Genomic DNA, 15755 nt, shown 5'->3' with positions numbered 1-15755 from the left:
GCTTTGTCTGTGTCTGTGTGTGACTGCACTTGCCCCTACAGCCCTGCTAGAGGCTACCTGGGGGAGCTTTGTCTGTGTCTGTGTAACTGCACTTGCCCCCACAGCCCTGCTAGAGGCTACGTGGGGTAGCTTTGTCTGTGTCTGTGTGACTGCACTTGCCCCTACAGCCCTGCTAGAGGCTACCTGGGGGAGCTTTGTCTGTGTCTGAGTAACTGCACTTGCCCCTACAGCCTTGCTAGAGGCTACCTGGGGGAGCTTTGTCTGTGTCTGTGTGACTGCACTTGCCCCTACAGCCTTGCTAGAGGCTACCTGGGGGAGCTTTGTCTGTGTCTGTATGCCGGTATATGGCGACTCTGCCGCAAATGTTTACAACCCCCTGACGTCACTCCCCCCTCCCCCCTTGCCCCTCCCCCCACCCCCCTTGCCCCTCCCCCCCACCGCCCCTTGCCCCTCCCCCCCACCGCCCGTGCCCCTCCCCCCCCCAGCTGGTCACGTGGGTCTCCTCCCCAGAGCCCCGCCTCTTTACGGCCCGCTCGCCCTGGGCCCTGCAGCGGCGGGGTCCGGGGCCCCTGGGGGTCCCCGTGGGGGTCCCCGTGGGGGTCCCCGTGGGGGTCCCCCAGGGGGTCCACGACAGGGGCACCCGCATCAGCGTGGGGGTCCCCCGGGGACTCCAAGGGGACTTCACCTGTAGACTCGTCATGCACAGGTGAACAGGGAGTGTCTGGGGGAGTGTCTGGGGGAGTGTCTGGGTGAGTGTCTGGGGGTGTCTGGGAGTGTCTGGGAGTGTCTGGGGGTGTCTGGGGGTGTCTGGGGGAGTGTCTGGGAGTGTCTGGGGGTGTCTGGGAGTGTCTGGGAGTGTCTGGGGGTGTCTGGGAGTGTTTAGGGGAGTCTGGGAGTGTCTGGGGGTGTCTGGGGGTGTCTGGGGGAGTCTGGGAGTGTCTGGGGGAGGGTCTGGGGGTGTCTGGGAGTGTCTGGGAGTGTCTGGGGAGTGTCTGGGAGTGTCTGGGGGTGTCTGGGAGTGTCTGGGAGTGTCTGGGGGTGTCTGGGAGTGTCTGGGAGTGTCTGGGGGAGTGTCTGGGGGTGTCTGGGGGAGTGTCTGGGGGTGTCTGGGAGTGTCTGGGGGAGTCTGGGAGTGTCTGGGGGAGGGTCTGGGGGTGTCTGGGAGTGTCTGGGAGTGTCTGGGGAGTGTCTGGGAGTGTCTGGGGGTGTCTGGGAGTGTCTGGGAGTGTCTGGGGGTGTCTGGGAGTGTCTGGGAGTGTCTGGGGGAGTGTCTGGGGGTGTCTGGGGGAGTGTCTGGGGGTGTCTGGGAGTGTCTGGGGGAGTGTCTGGGAGTGTCTGGGAGTGTCTGGGGAGTGTCTAGGGGTGTCTGGGGAGTGTCTGGGAGTGTCTGGGAGTGTCTGGGGGTGTCTGGGGGTGTCTGGGGGAGTGTCTGGGAGTGTCTGGGGGAGTGTCTGGGGGAGTGTCTGGGGAGTGTCCGGGAGTGTCTGGGAGTGTCTGGGGGAGTGTCTGGGGGAGTGTCTGGGAGTGTCTGGGGGTGTCTGGGAGTGTCTGGGGGAGTGTCTGGGAGTGTCTGGGGGTGTCTGGGAGTGTCTGGGGGAGTGTCTGGGGGAGTGTCTGGGAGTGTCTGGGGGTGTATGGGAGTGTCTGGGGGAGTGTCTGGGAGTGTCTGGGGGTGTCTGGGGGTGTCTGGGAGTGTCTGGGGGAGTGTCTGGGAGTGTCTGGGAGTGTCTGGGGGTGTCTGGGGGAGTGTCTGGGGGTGTCTGGGGGAGTGTCTGGGGGTGTCTGGGAGTGTCTGGGGAGTGTCTGGGGGAGTGTCTGGGAGTGTCTGGGGGAGTGTCTGGGAGTGTCTGGGGAGTGTCTGGGGGAGTGTCTGGGGGTGTCTGGGAGTGTCTGGGGAGTGTCTGGGGGAGTGTCTGGGAGTCTCTGGGGGAGTGTCTGGGAGTGTCTGGTGGAGTGTCTGGGGGTGTCTGGGAGTGTCTGGGAGTGTCTGGGAGTGTCTGGAAGTGTCTGGGGAGTGTCCGGGAGTGTCTGGGAGTGTCTGGGGGAGTGTCTGGGGGAGTGTCTGGGAGTGTCTGGGGGAGTGTCTGGGAGTGTCTGGGGGAGTGTCTGGGAGTGTCTGGGGGAGTGTCTGGGAGTGTCTGGGGGGTGTCTGGGAGTGTCTGGGGGAGTTTCTGGGAGTGTCTGGGGGAGTGTCTGGGGGAGTATCTGGGGGTGTCTGGGAGTGTCTGAGAGTGTCTGCGAGTGTCTGAGAGTGTCTGGGAGTGTCTGGGAGTGTATGGGGGAGTGTCTGGGGGAGTGTCTGGGAGTGACTGGGAGTGTCTGGGGGTGTCTGGGAGTGTCTGGGGAGTGTCTGGGGGTGTCTGGGAGTGTCTGGGGAGTGTCTGGGGAGTGTCTGGGAGTGTCTGGGGAGTGTCTGGGAGTGTCTGGGGGAGTGTCTGGGGAGTGTCTGGGGGAGTGTCTGGGAGTGTCTGGGAGTGTCTGGGGGAGTGTCTGGGGGTGTCTGGGAGTGTCTGAGAGTGTCTGCGAGTGTCTGAGAGTGTCTGGGAGTGTCTGGGAGTGTCTGGAGGAGTGTCTGGGGGGTGTCTGGGGGGTGTCTGGGAGTGTCTGGGAGTGTCTGGGGGAGTGTCTGGGAGTGTCTAGGGGAGTGTCTGGGAGTGTCTGGGGGTGTCTGGGAGTGTCTGGGAGTGTCTGCGAGTGTCTGAGAGTGTCTGGGGGAGTGTCTGGGGGAGTGTCTGGGAGTGTCTGGGGGTGTCTGGGAGTGTCTGGGGAGTGTCTGGGGGTGTCTGGGAGTGTCTGGGGAGTGTCTGGGGAGTGTCTGGGAGTGTCTGGGGAGTGTCTGGGAGTGTCTGGGGGAGAGTCTGGGGAGTGTCTGGGGGAGTGTCTGGGAGTGTCTGGGGGAGTGTCTGGGGGTGTCTGGGAGTGTCTGAGAGTGTCTGGGAGTGTCTGGGAGTGTCTGGAGGAGTGTCTGGGGGGTGTCTGGGGGGTGTCTGGGAGTGTCTGGGAGTGTCTGGGGGAGTGTCTGGGAGTGTCTGGGAGTGTCTGGGGGAGTGTCTGGGGGAGTGTCTGGGAGTGTCTGGGGGTGTCTGGGAGTGTCTGGGAGTGTCTGCGAGTGTCTGGGAGTGTCTGGGGGAGTGTCTCGTGGGAGTGTCTGGGGAGTGTCTGGGGGGTGTCTGGGAGTGTCTGGTGTGAGTGTCTGGGGGAGTGTCTGGGAGTGTCTGGGGAGTGTCTGGGAGTGTCTGGGAGTGTCTGGGGGGTGTCTGGGATTGTCTGGGTGTGTCTGGGAGTGTCTGGGGGTGTCTGGGGGAGTGTCTGGGAGTGTCTGGGAGTGTCTGGGAGTGTCTGGGGGAGTGTCTCGTGGGAGTGTCTGGGGAGTGTCTGGGGGGTGTCTGGGAGTGTCTGGTGTGAGTGTCTGGGGGAGTGTCTGGGAGTGTCTGGGGGAGTGTCTGGGAGTGTCTGGGGAGTGTCTAGGAGTGTCTGGGAGTGTCTGGGGGGTGTCTGGGATTGTCTGGGAGTGTCTGGGTGTGTCTGTGGGGGTGTCTGTGGGTGTGTCTGGGGAGTGTCTCGGAGTGTCTGGGGGTGTCTGGGGGTGTGTCTGTGGGTGTGTCTGTGTGTGTGTTTGTGTGTGTGTGTCTGTGTGTGTCTGTGTGTGTGTCTGTGTGTGTGTCTGTGGGTGTGTCTGTGGGTGTGTCTGTGTGGGTGTCTGTGGGTGTGTCTGTGTGGGTGTCTGTGGGTGTGTCTGTGGGTGTGTCTGTGTGGGTGTCTGTGGGTGTGTCTGTGTGAGTGTCTGTGGGTGTGTCTGTGGGTGTCTCTGTGGTTGTGTCTGTGTGTATGCCTGTGTGTGAGTGCCTGTGGGTGTGTCTGTGGGTGTGTCTGTGGGTGTGTCTGTGTGTATGCCTGTGTGTGAGTGCCTGTGGGTGTGTCTGGGGGTGTCTGTGGGTGTGTCTGTGGGTGTCTCTGTGGGTGTGTCTGTGGGTGTGTCTGTGGGTGTGTCTGTGGGTTTGTCTGTGGGTGTGTCTGTGGGTGTGTCTGGGGGTGTCTTTGGGTGTCTCTGTGTGTCTGTGGGTGTGTCTGTGGGTGTGTCTGTGGGTGTGTCTGTGGGTTTGTCTGTGGGTGTGTCTGTGGGTGTGTCTGGGGGTGTCTTTGGGTGTCTCTGTGGGTGTGTCTGTGTGGGTGTCTGTGGGTGTGTCTGTGGGTGTGCCTGTGGGAGTGTCTGTGTGTGTGTCTGTGGGTGTGTCTGTGGGTGTCTATGGGTGTGTCTGTGTCTGTGGGTGTGTCTGTGTGGGTGTGTCTGTGGGTGTGTCTGTGGGTGTGTCTGGGTGTGTCTGTGGGTGTGTCTGGGTGTGTCTGTGGGTGTGTCTGGGTGTGTCTGGGGGGTGTCTTTGGGTGTGTCTGTGGGTGTGTCTGTGTGGGTGTCTGTGGGTGTGTCTGTGTGGGTGTCTGTGGGTGTGTCTGTGTGGGTGTCTGTGGGTGTGTCTGTGGGTGTGCCTGTGTGTGAGTGTCTGTGGGGGTGTCTGTGGGTGTCTGTGGGTGTCTGTGTGTGTGTCTGTGGGTGTCTGTGGGTGTGTCTGTGGGTGTGTCTGCGGGTGTCTATGGGTGTGTCTGTGGGTGTGTCTGTGGGTGTGTCTGTGGGTGTGTCTGTGGGTGTGTCTGGGTGTGTCTGTGGGTGTGTCTGGGTGTTTCTTGGGGTGTCTTTAGGTGTGTCTGTGTTGTTGTCTGTGGGTGTGTCTGTGTGGGTGTCTGTGGGTGTGTCTGTGTGGGTGTCTGTGGGTGTGTCTGTGTGAGTGTCTGTGGGTGTGTCTATGTGTGTGTGTCTGTGTGAGTGTCTGTGGGTGTGTCTGTGGGTGTCTGTGGGTGTGTCTATGTGTGTGTGTCTGTGTGGGTGTCTGTGTGTCTATGGGTGTGTCTGTGTGTGTGTCTGTGGGTGTGTCTGTGGGTGTCTGTGGGTGTGTCTGTGGGTGTGTCTGTGGATGTGTCTGTGTGTGTGTCTGTGTGTGTGTCTGTGTGTGTGTGTCTGTGGGTGTGTCTGTGGGTGTGTCTGTGGGTGTATCTGTGGGTGTCTGTGGGTTTGTCTGTGTGTGTCTGTGGGTGTTTCTGTGGGTGTGTCTGTGTGTGTGTCTGTGTGTGTGTCTGTGGGTGTGTCTGTGGGTGTGTCTGTGGGGGTGTCTGTGGGTGTGTCTGTGTGTGTGTCTGTGTGTGTGTCTGTGGGTGTGTCTGTGGGTGTGTCTGTGGGGGTGTCTGTGGGTGTGTCTGTGGGTGTGTCTGTGGGTGTCTGTGGGTGTTTCTGTGGGTGTGTCTGTGTGTGTGTCTGTGGGTGTGCCTGTGGGTGTGTCTGTGGGTGTGTCTGTGGGTGTGTCTGTGGGTGTGTCTGTGGGGGTGTCTGTGGGTGTGTCTGTGGGTGTGTCTTTGTGTGTCTGTGGGTGTTTGTGGGTGTGTCTGTGGGTGTGTCTGTGTGTGTCTGTTGGTGTGTCTGTGGGTGTGTCTGTGGGTGTGTCTGTGGGTGTGTCTGTGTGTGTGTCTGTGTGTGTGTCTGTGTGTGTGTGTGTGTCTGTGGGTGTGTCTGTGGGTGTGTCTGTGGATGTGTCTGTGGGTGTCTGTGGGTGTGTCTGTGGGTGTGTCTGTGTGGGTGTGTCTGGGTGTGTCTGTGGGTGTGTCTGTGGGTGTGTCTGTGGGTGTGTCTGTGAGTGTGCCTGTGGGTGTGTCTGTGAGTGTGTCTGTGTGTGTGTCTGTGGGTTTGTCTGTGGGTGTGTCTGTGTGTGTGTGTGTGGGTGTGTCTGTGGGTGTGCCTGTGGGTGTGTCTGTGTGGGTGTCTGTGGGTGTGTCTGTGTGGGTGTCTGTGGGTGTGTCTGTGGGTGTGTCTGTGTGTGTGTCTGTGGGTGTGTCTGTGGGTGTGTCTGTGTGGGTGTCTGTGGGTGTGTCTGTGGGTGTCTCTGTGGGTGTGTCTGTGGTTGTGTCTGTGGGTGTGTCTGTGGGTGTATCTGTGTGTGTGTCTGTGTGTGTGTGTCTGTGGGTGTCTCTGTGGTTGTGTCTGTGTGTATGCCTGTGTGTGAGTAACTGTGGGTGTGTCTGTGGGTGTGTCTGTGGGTGTGTCTGTGTGTGTGTGTGTCTGGGTGCGTCTGTGGGTGTCTCTGTGGGGGTGTCTGTGTGTGTGTCTGTGGGTGTGTCTGTGAGTGTGCCTCTGGGTGTGTCTGTGGGTGTGTCTGTGGGTGTGTCTGTGGGTGTCTGTGGGTGTGTCTGTGGGTGTGTCTGTGGGTGTGCCTGTGGGTGTGTCTGTGGGTGTGTCTGTGGGTGTGTCTGTGGGTGTCTGTGTGTCTGTGTGTCTGTGTGTGTGTCTGTGTGGGTGTGCCTGTGGGTGTGTCTGTGGGTGTGTCTGTGGGTGTCTGTGGGTGTGTCTGTGGGTGTGTCTGTGGGTGTGTCTGTGTGAGTGTCTGTGTGTGTGTCTGTGTGTGTGTCTGTGGGTGTGTCTGTGTGTGTGTGTGTGTCTGTGGGTGTGTCTGTGGGTGTGTCTGTGGATGTGTCTGTGGGTGTCTGTGGGTGTGTCTGTGGGTGTATCTGTGTGTGTGTCTGTGTGTGTGTGTCTGTGGGTGTCTCTGTGGTTGTGTCTGTGTGTATGCCTGTGTGTGAGTGCCTGTGGGTGTGTCTGTGGGTGTGTCTGTGGGTGTGTCTGTGTGTGTGTGTGTCTGGGTGCGTCTGTGGGTGTCTCTGTGGGGGTGTCTGTGTGTGTGTCTGTGGGTGTGCCTCTGGGTGTGTCTGTGAGTGTGTCTGTGTGTGTGTCTGTGGGTGTGTCTGTGGGTGTGTCTGTGGGTGTGCCTGTGGGTGTGTCTGTGGGTGTGTCTGTGGGTGTGTCTGTGGGTGTCTGTGTGTGTGTGTCTGTGTGTCTGTGTGTGTGTCTGTGTGGGTGTGCCTGTGGGTGTGTCTGTGGGTGTGTCTGTGGGTGTGTCTGTGGGTGTGTCTGTGGGTGTGTCTGTGTGTGTGTGTCTGTGTGTGTGTCTGTGTGGGTGTGCCTGTGGGTGTGTCTGTGGGTGTGTCTGTGGGTGTGTCTGTGGGTGTGTCTGTGTGGGTGTCTGTGGGTGTGTCTGTGTGTGTGCCTGTGGGTGTGTCTGTGGGTGTGTCTGTGGGTGTGTCTGTGGGTGTCTGTGCGTGTGTCTGTGGGTGTGTCTGTGGGTGTGTCTGTGGGTGTGTCTGTGGGTGTGTCTGTGGGTGTGTCTGTGTGTGTGTGTGTGGGTGTGTCTGTGGGTGTGTCTGTGGGTGTGTCTGTGGGTGTGTCTGTGGGTGTACCTGTGGGTGTGTCTGTGGGTGTGTCTGTGGGTGTGTCTGGGGGTGTGTCTGTGGGTGTGTCTGTGTGTGTGTCTGTGTATGTGTGTGTCTGTATGTGTGTCTGTGGGTGTGTCTGTGTGTGTGTCTGTGTGTGTGTGTGTCTGTGTGTCTGTGTGTCTGTGTGTGTGTCTGTGGGTGTGTCTGTGTGAGTGTCTGTGGGTGTGTCTGTGGGTGTCTCTGTGGGTGTGTCTGTGGTTGTGTCTGTGGGTGTGTCTGTGGGTGTATCTGTGTGTGTGTCTGTGTGTGTGTGTCTGTGGGTGTCTCTGTGGTTGTGTCTGTGTGTATGCCTGTGTGTGAGTGCCTGTGGGTGTGTCTGTGTGTGTGTCTGTGTGTGTGTGTGTCTGTGTGTGTGTCTGTGTCTGTGTGTGTGTCTGTGTGTGTGTCTGTGTGTGTGTCTGTGGGTGTGTCTGTGTGTGTGTGTGTCTGTGTGTGTGTCTGTGTGTGTGCGGACAACTCCGCCCGCGACACCGGGATCAGCTGACGTCCAATGCAGGGTGTAGATTTCTTAGATCCTTCGCCCCGCCCCTTGGCCCCGCCCCTTGGCCACGCCCCTTGGCCACGCCCACCTTCCAGAATCCTCCGGGAGGATCTGGACCCTGACATGTGACCACGCCCTAGCTCACAGCCTGTACGACTTAGGACTTAGATGTTGATGATGATGATGTTGTTGATGATGATGATGTTGATGATGATGTTGATGATGATGTTGTTGATGATACTGATGTAGATGATGATGTTGATGATGACGATGATGTTGATGATGATGATGTTGTTGATGATGATGTTGATGATGATGTTGATGATGATGGTGTTGATGATGATGTTGATGTTGATGATGATGGTGTTGATGATGTTGATGGTGATGATGTTGATGATGATGTTGATGATGATGATGTTGATGATGTTGTTGATGATGTTGATGATGGTGTTGATGATGTTGATGATGATGTTGATGCTGTTGATGATGATGATGATGCTGTTGTTGATGATGTTGTTGATGATGATGTTGATGATGTTGATGATGATGTTGATGATGATGATGATGTTGTTGATGATGATGGTGTTGATGATAATGTTGTTGATGATGATGATGTTGATGATGTTGTTGATGATGGTGTTGATGATGATGATGTTGATGATGTTGATGATGATGTTGATGATGATGATGTTGATGATGGTGTTGATGATGATGATGATGTTGAGGATGATGTTGATGATGATATAGATGATGATGTTGATGATGATGTTGATGATGATGGTGTTGATGATTATGATGTTGATGATGATGTTGATGATGATGGTGTTGATGATTATGATGTTGATGATGATGTTGATGATGATGGTGTTGATGATGTTGATGATGATGTTGATGCTGTTGATGATGATGATGATGCTGTTGTTGATGATGTTGATGATGTTGATGATGTTGATGATGATGTTGATGATGTTGTTGATGATGATGATGATGGTGTTGATGATGTTGATGATGATGTTGATGATGTTGATGATGGTGTTGATGATGTTGATGATGGTGTTGTTGATGATGATGTTGATGTTGATGATGATGTTGTTGATGATGTTGATGATGATGTTGATGATGTTGATGATGATGATGCTGTTGTTGATGATGATGTTGATGATGATGGTGTTGATGTTGATGATGATGATGCTGATGATGTTGATGATGATGTTGATGATGATGTTGTTGATGATGATGTTGATGATGATGGTGTTGATGATGATGGTGTTGATGATGATGGTGTTGATGATTATGATGTTGATGATGATGTTGATGATGATGGTGTTGATGATGATGATGTTGATGATGATGTTGATGATGGTGTTGATGATGTTGATGATGATGTTGATGATGGTGTTGATGATGTTGATGATGTTGATGATGATCTTGATGATGATGTTGATGATGTTGTTGTTGATGTTGATGATGATGTTGATGATGATGCTGATGTTGATGATGATGTTGATGATGATGTTGATGATGATGATGTTGATGATGGTGTTGATGATGTTGATGATGATGTTGATGATGATGATGTTGATGTTGATGAAGTTGATGATGATGTTGATGATGGTGTTGATGATGATGATGTTGATGATGATGTTGATGATGATGTTGATGATGATGATGATGTTGATGATGATGTTGATGATGATGTTGATGATGTTGTTGATGATGATGTTGATGATGTTGATGATGATGATGATGTTGATGATGATGTTGATGATGATGTTGATGATGATGTTGTTGATGATGGTGTTGATGATGATGTTGATGATGCTGTTGATGATGTTGATGATGTTGATGATGGTGTTGATGATGTTGATGATGTTGATGATGGTGTTGATGATGTTGATGATGGTGTTGTTGATGATGATGTTGATGATGATGATGTTGTTGATGATGTTGATGATGATGTTGATGATGTTGATGATGATGATGCTGTTGTTGATGATGATGTTGATGATGATGGTGTTGATGTTGATGATGATGATGCTGATGATGTTGATGATGATGATGATGTTGATGATGTTGATGCTGTTGATGATGATGATGTTGATGATGATGTTGTTGATGATGATGATGTTGATTATGATGTTGATGATGATGTTGTTGATGATGATACTGATGTAGATGATGATGTTGATGATGATGATGATGTTGATGATGATGTTGATGATGATGATGTTGATGTTGATGATGATGAAGTTGATGATGATGTTGATGATGGTGTTGATGATGATGATGTTGATGATGATGTTGATGATGATGTTGATGATGATGATGTTGATGATGATGATGTTGATGATGATGATGTTGATGATGATGTTGATGATGTTGATGATGATGTTGATGATGATGATGTTGATGATGATGTTGATGATGATGTTGATGATGATGTTGTTGATGATGATGTTGTTGATGATGATGGTGTTGATGATGATGGTGATGATGATGATGATGTTGATGATGATGTTGATGATGATGTTGATGATGATGATGATGCTGTTGATGATGTTGATGATGATGTTGTTGATGATGATGTTGATGATGATGTTGTTGATGATGATGTTGATGATGATGGTGTTGATGATGATGTTAATGATGATGATGATGATGGTGTTGATGATGATGTTGATGATGATGTTGATGATGATGCTGATGTTGATGATGTTGATGATGATGTTGATGATGGTGTTGATGATGTTGATGATGGTGTTGATGATGTTGATGGTGTTGATGATGGTGTTGTTGATGATGATGTTGATGATGATGATGTTGATGATGATGATGTTGATGATGATGGTGTTGATGTTGATGATGATGATGCTGATGATGTTGATGATGATGTTGATGATGTTGATGATGATGCTGTTGTTGATGATGATGATGATGTTGATGATGATGGTGTTGATGTTGATGATGCTGATGATGTTGATGATGATGTTGATGATGATGATGTTGATGATGGTGTTGATGATGTTGATGATGTTGATGATGTTGATGATGGTGTTGATGATGTTGTTGATGATGTTGATGATGTTGATGCTGTTGATGATGATGTTGATGATGATGTTGATGATGATGTTGATGATGTTGACGATGATGTTGATGATGGTGTTGTTGATGATGTTGTTGATGATGATGTTGATGATGATGTTGATGATGTTGATGATGATGGTGTTGATGTTGATGATGATGATGCTGATGATGTTGATGATGTTGATGATGATGTTGATGATGTTGATGATGATGATGTTGATGATGTTGATGCTGTTGATGATGATGATGTTGATGATGATGTTGTTGATGATGATGTTGATGATGTTGTTGATGATGATGTTGATGATGATGTTGATGATGATGTTGATGATGATGTTGTTGATGATGTTGATGATGATGTTGATGATGTTGATGATGGTGTTGGTGTTGATGATGCTGTTGATGATGATGTTGTTGATGATGTTGATGATGATGTTGTTGATGATGATGGTGTTGATGATGATGATGTTGATGATGTTGATGATGATGTTGATGATGATGTTGATGATGGTGTTGATGATGTTGATGATGTTGATGATGATGTTGATGATGTTGATGTTGTTGATGATGTTGATGATGGTGTTGATGATGATGGTGTTGATGATGATGGTGTTGATGATGTTGATGTTGATAATGATGTTGATGTTGTTGATGATGTTGATGATGATGGTGTTGATGATGATGTTGTTGATGATGATGATGCTGATGATGTTGATGATGATGTTGATGCTGGTGTTGATGATTATGATGTTGATGATGATGTTGATGATGGTGTTGTTGATAATGATGATGCTGTTGATGATGGTGTTGATGTTGATGATGTTGTTGATGATGATGATGTTGATGATGATGTTGATGATGTTGTTGATGATGTTGTTGTTGATGATGTTGTTGATGATGATGTGATGATGATGTTGATGATGATGTTGATGATGATGATGTTGATGATGTTGATGATGTTGTTGATGATGATGATGTTGATGATGATGTTGATGATGATGGTGTTGATGATGTTGATGATGATGTTGATGATGATGTTGATGATGATGATGTTGATGATGATGTTGATGATGATGTTAATGATGATGTTGGTGTTGTTGATGATGATGTTGTTGTTGATGATGTTGTTGATGATGATGTTGTTGATGATGTTGTTGATGATGATGTTGATGATGATGTTGTTGATGATGATACTGATGTTGATGATGATGTTGATGGTGTTGATGATGGTGTTGTTGATGATGATGTTGATGATGATGATGTTGATGATGATGATGTTGATGATGATGGTGTTGATGTTGATGATGATGATGCTGATGATGTTGATGATGATGTTGATGATGTTGATGATGATGATGATGCTGTTGTTGATGATGATGATGATGTTGATGATGATGGTGTTGATGTTGATGATGATGATGCTGATGATGTTGATGATGATGATGATGTTGATGATGGTGTTGATGATGTTGATGATGTTGATGATGTTGATGATGGTGTTGATGATGTTGTTGATGATGTTGATGATGTTGATGCTGTTGATGATGATGTTGATGATGATGTTGATGATGATGTTGATGATGTTGACGATGATGTTGATGATGGTGTTGTTGATGATGTTGTTGATGATGATGTTGATGATGATGTTGATGATGTTGATGATGATGGTGTTGATGTTGATGATGATGCTGATGATGTTGATGATGTTGATGATGATGTTGATGATGTTGATGATGATGATGTTGATGATGTTGATGCTGTTGATGATGATGATGTTGATGATGATGTTGTTGATGATGATGTTGATGATGTTGTTGATGATGATGTTGATGATGATGTTGATGATGATGTTGATGATGATGTTGTTGATGATGTTGATGATGATGTTTATGATGTTGATGATGGTGTTGGTGTTGATGATGCTGTTGATGATGATGTTGTTGATGATGTTGATGATGATGTTGTTGATGATGATGGTGTTGATGATGATGATGTTGATGATGTTGATGATGATGTTGATGATGATGTTGATGATGGTGTTGATGATGTTGATGATGTTGATGATGATGTTGATGATGTTGATGTTGTTGATGATGTTGATGATGGTGTTGATGATGATGGTGTTGATGATGATGGTGTTGATGATGTTGATGTTGATAATGATGTTGATGTTGTTGATGTTGTTGTTGATGATGTTGTTGATGATGATGTTGTTGATGATGTTGTTGATGATGATGTTGATGATGATGTTGATGATGTTGATGATGATGGTGTTGATGATGATGTTGATGTTGTTGTGTCACAGAGGCGAGGATGAACTCGTCATCACGTCCACCCACAGACTCCTCACGGATTCAGACAAAGCTCCCCCAGGTAGCCTCTAGCAGAGCTGTAGGGGCAAGTGCAGTAACACACAGACACAGACAAAGCTCCCCCAGGTAGCCTCTAGCAGAGCTGTAGGGGCAAGTGCAGTAACACACAGACACAGACAAAGCTCCCCCAGGTAGCCTCTAGCAGAGCTGTAGGGGCAAGTGCAGTAACACAGACACAGACAAAGCTCCCCCAGGTAGCCTCTAGCAGGGCTGTAGGGGCAAGTGCAGTCACACAGACACAGACAAAGCTCCCCCAGGTAGCCTCTAGCAGGGCTGTAGGGGCAAGTGCAGTTACACAGACACAAAGCCACCCCAGGTAGCCTCTAGCAGGGCTGTAGGGGCAAGTGCAGTTACACAGACACAGACAAAGCTACCCCAGGTAGCCTCTAGCAGGGCTGTAGGGGCAAGTGCAGTCACACAGATACAGACAAAGCTACCCCAGGTAGCCTCTAGCAGGGCTGTAGGGGCAAGTGCAGTCACACAGACACAGACAAAGCTACCCCAGGGGCAAGTGTAGTTGTATGACATCAATCGCCGTTTGTCATGAAGTGGCGGTGAGGTCACGGCGCCTGCTTGTGCCAGGCTAGGTTCACACACTCACACATCACCCCTCCCTCCTCTCGCCCCTCCCCCTTCCCCCCTTCCCCCTCTCGCCCCTCCCTCTCTCCCCTCTCTCGCCCCTCCCCCTTCCCCCCTCTCGCCCCTCCCCCTTCCCCCCTCTCACCCCTCCCTCTCTCCCCTCTCTCGCCCCTCTCGCCCCTCCCTCTCTACCCTCTCTCGCCCCTCCCCTTCCCCCTCTCGCCCCTCCCCTTTCCCCCTCTCGCCCCTCCCCCTTCCCCCCTGACCCCTCCCCACACTTCCACCCCTCCCCGCTATTTCCCCTCCCCCCTCCCTTCACAGGTACGGTGCCGCTCCCCCTCGCCTCGTCCAATCAGAAGCTTCCCTTTGTTTGGGTGGGCGGGGCGGTGGCCGCGGCTGCGGCCCTGGGCGTGGCCTGCTTGCTGACCATGGCTCTGATTGGACGGCTGCGGGGGCGCGGCCGCCGCAGAAACCGCGTGACCCGGCCCGACCAATCGGAGGGGAGCTTTGAATCTGCGTCGGCCCACGAGTGAGTAGCTAGAACCGCCCACTTTTTAATCCAGCCAATCAGAGAGCCACTAAGAGAACCAGCCAATCAGAGAGCCAGCCAATCAGAGAGCCAGCCACTCACCCAGAGACCCAGCCAATTAGGGAGCCAGCCACTCAGAGAACCAGCCAATCAGAGACTAGCCACTCGCTCAGAGCTAGCCAATCGGAGACCCGGTCAATCACTCTGAGATCCAGCCAATCAGAGACCCAACCAATCACTCAGAGACCCAGCCAATCAGAGAGCCAGCCACTCAGAGAGCCAACCAATCAGAGACCCAGCCACGCACTCAGAGACCCAACCAATCAGAGACCCAGCCACTCAGTCAGATACCCAGCCAATCAGAGAGCCAGCCACTCAGTCAGAGACCCAGCCAATCAGAGACCCAGCCACTCAGTCAGAGACCCAGCCAATCAAAGACCCAGCTACTCAGTCAGAGACCCAGCCAATCAGAGACCCAGCCACTCAGTCAGAGATCCAGCCAATCAGAGACTAGCCACTCGCTCAGAGCTAGCCAATCGGAGACCCGGTCACTCACTCTGAGATCCAGCCAATCAGAGACCCAACCAATCACTCAGAGACCCAGCCAATCAGAGAGCCAGCCACGCAGAGAGCCAACCAATCAGAGACCCAGCCACTCACTCAGAGACCCAGCCAATCAGAGACCCAGCCACTCAGTTAGATACCCAGCCAATCAGAGAGCCAGCCACTCAGTCAGAGACCCAGCCAATCAGAGACCCAGCCACTCAGTCAGAGACCCAGCCAATCAAAGACCCAGCTACTCAGTCAGAGACCCAGCCAATCAGAGACCCAGCCACTCAGTCAGAGATCCAGCCAATCAGAGACCCAACCAGTGAGAGACCCAGCCAATCAGAGACCCAGCCACTCAGTCAGAGACCCAGCCAATCAGAGAGCGAGCCACTCAATCAGAGAGCGAGCGACTCAGTCGGAGAACCAGCCAATCAGAGACCCAGCCACTCAGGCAGACAGCCAACCAATCAGAGACCCAGCCAGTCACTCAGAGACCCACCCAATCAGAGAGCCAGCCACTCAGCCAGAGAGCCAGCCAATCAGAGACCCAGCCAGTCACTCAGAGCCCCAGCCAATCAGAGACCCAGCCACTCACTCAAAGACCCACCCAATCAGAGAGCCAGCCACTCAGCCAGAGATCCAGCCAATTAGAGACGCAGCTACTCACTCAGAGACCCAGCCACTCAATCAGAGAACCAGCCACTCACTCAGAGACCCAGCCAATCAGAGACCCAGCCAATCACTCCGAGACCCAGCCAATCAGAGAGCCAGCCACTCAGTTAGAGACTCAGCCAATCAGAGACCCAGCCACTCAGTCAGAGACCCAGCTAATCAGAGACCCAGCCACTCA

General features: G+C 51.5%; 1 protein-coding gene across 1 annotated transcript in view; it reads left to right on the top strand.

Moving 5' to 3' along the window:
• The first annotated feature begins 334 nt into the window (after positions 1 to 334).
• LOC142907750 (uncharacterized) overlaps positions 335 to 15755 on the top strand; it is a 29424-nt gene continuing 14003 nt past the window's right edge. Inside the window, exons 1-4 of the mRNA XM_076057481.1 lie at positions 335 to 340; positions 486 to 706; positions 13182 to 13249; positions 14149 to 14356. Coding sequence (XP_075913596.1) covers positions 335 to 340; positions 486 to 706; positions 13182 to 13249; positions 14149 to 14356 — 503 coding nt within the window. The remainder of the gene's footprint in view (positions 341 to 485; positions 707 to 13181; positions 13250 to 14148; positions 14357 to 15755) is intronic.

Source organism: Petromyzon marinus, chromosome 82 (genome assembly GCF_048934315.1).
Source record: "Petromyzon marinus isolate PM22_M1 ecotype Great Lakes invasive population chromosome 82, UKy_Petmar_22M1.pri1.0, whole genome shotgun sequence".
NCBI classification, from domain to species: Eukaryota; Metazoa; Chordata; class Hyperoartia; order Petromyzontiformes; family Petromyzontidae; genus Petromyzon; species Petromyzon marinus.
The sequence above is the reverse complement of the archived record's forward strand: the minus strand, read 5'-3'. Positions and strand labels throughout refer to the sequence as shown.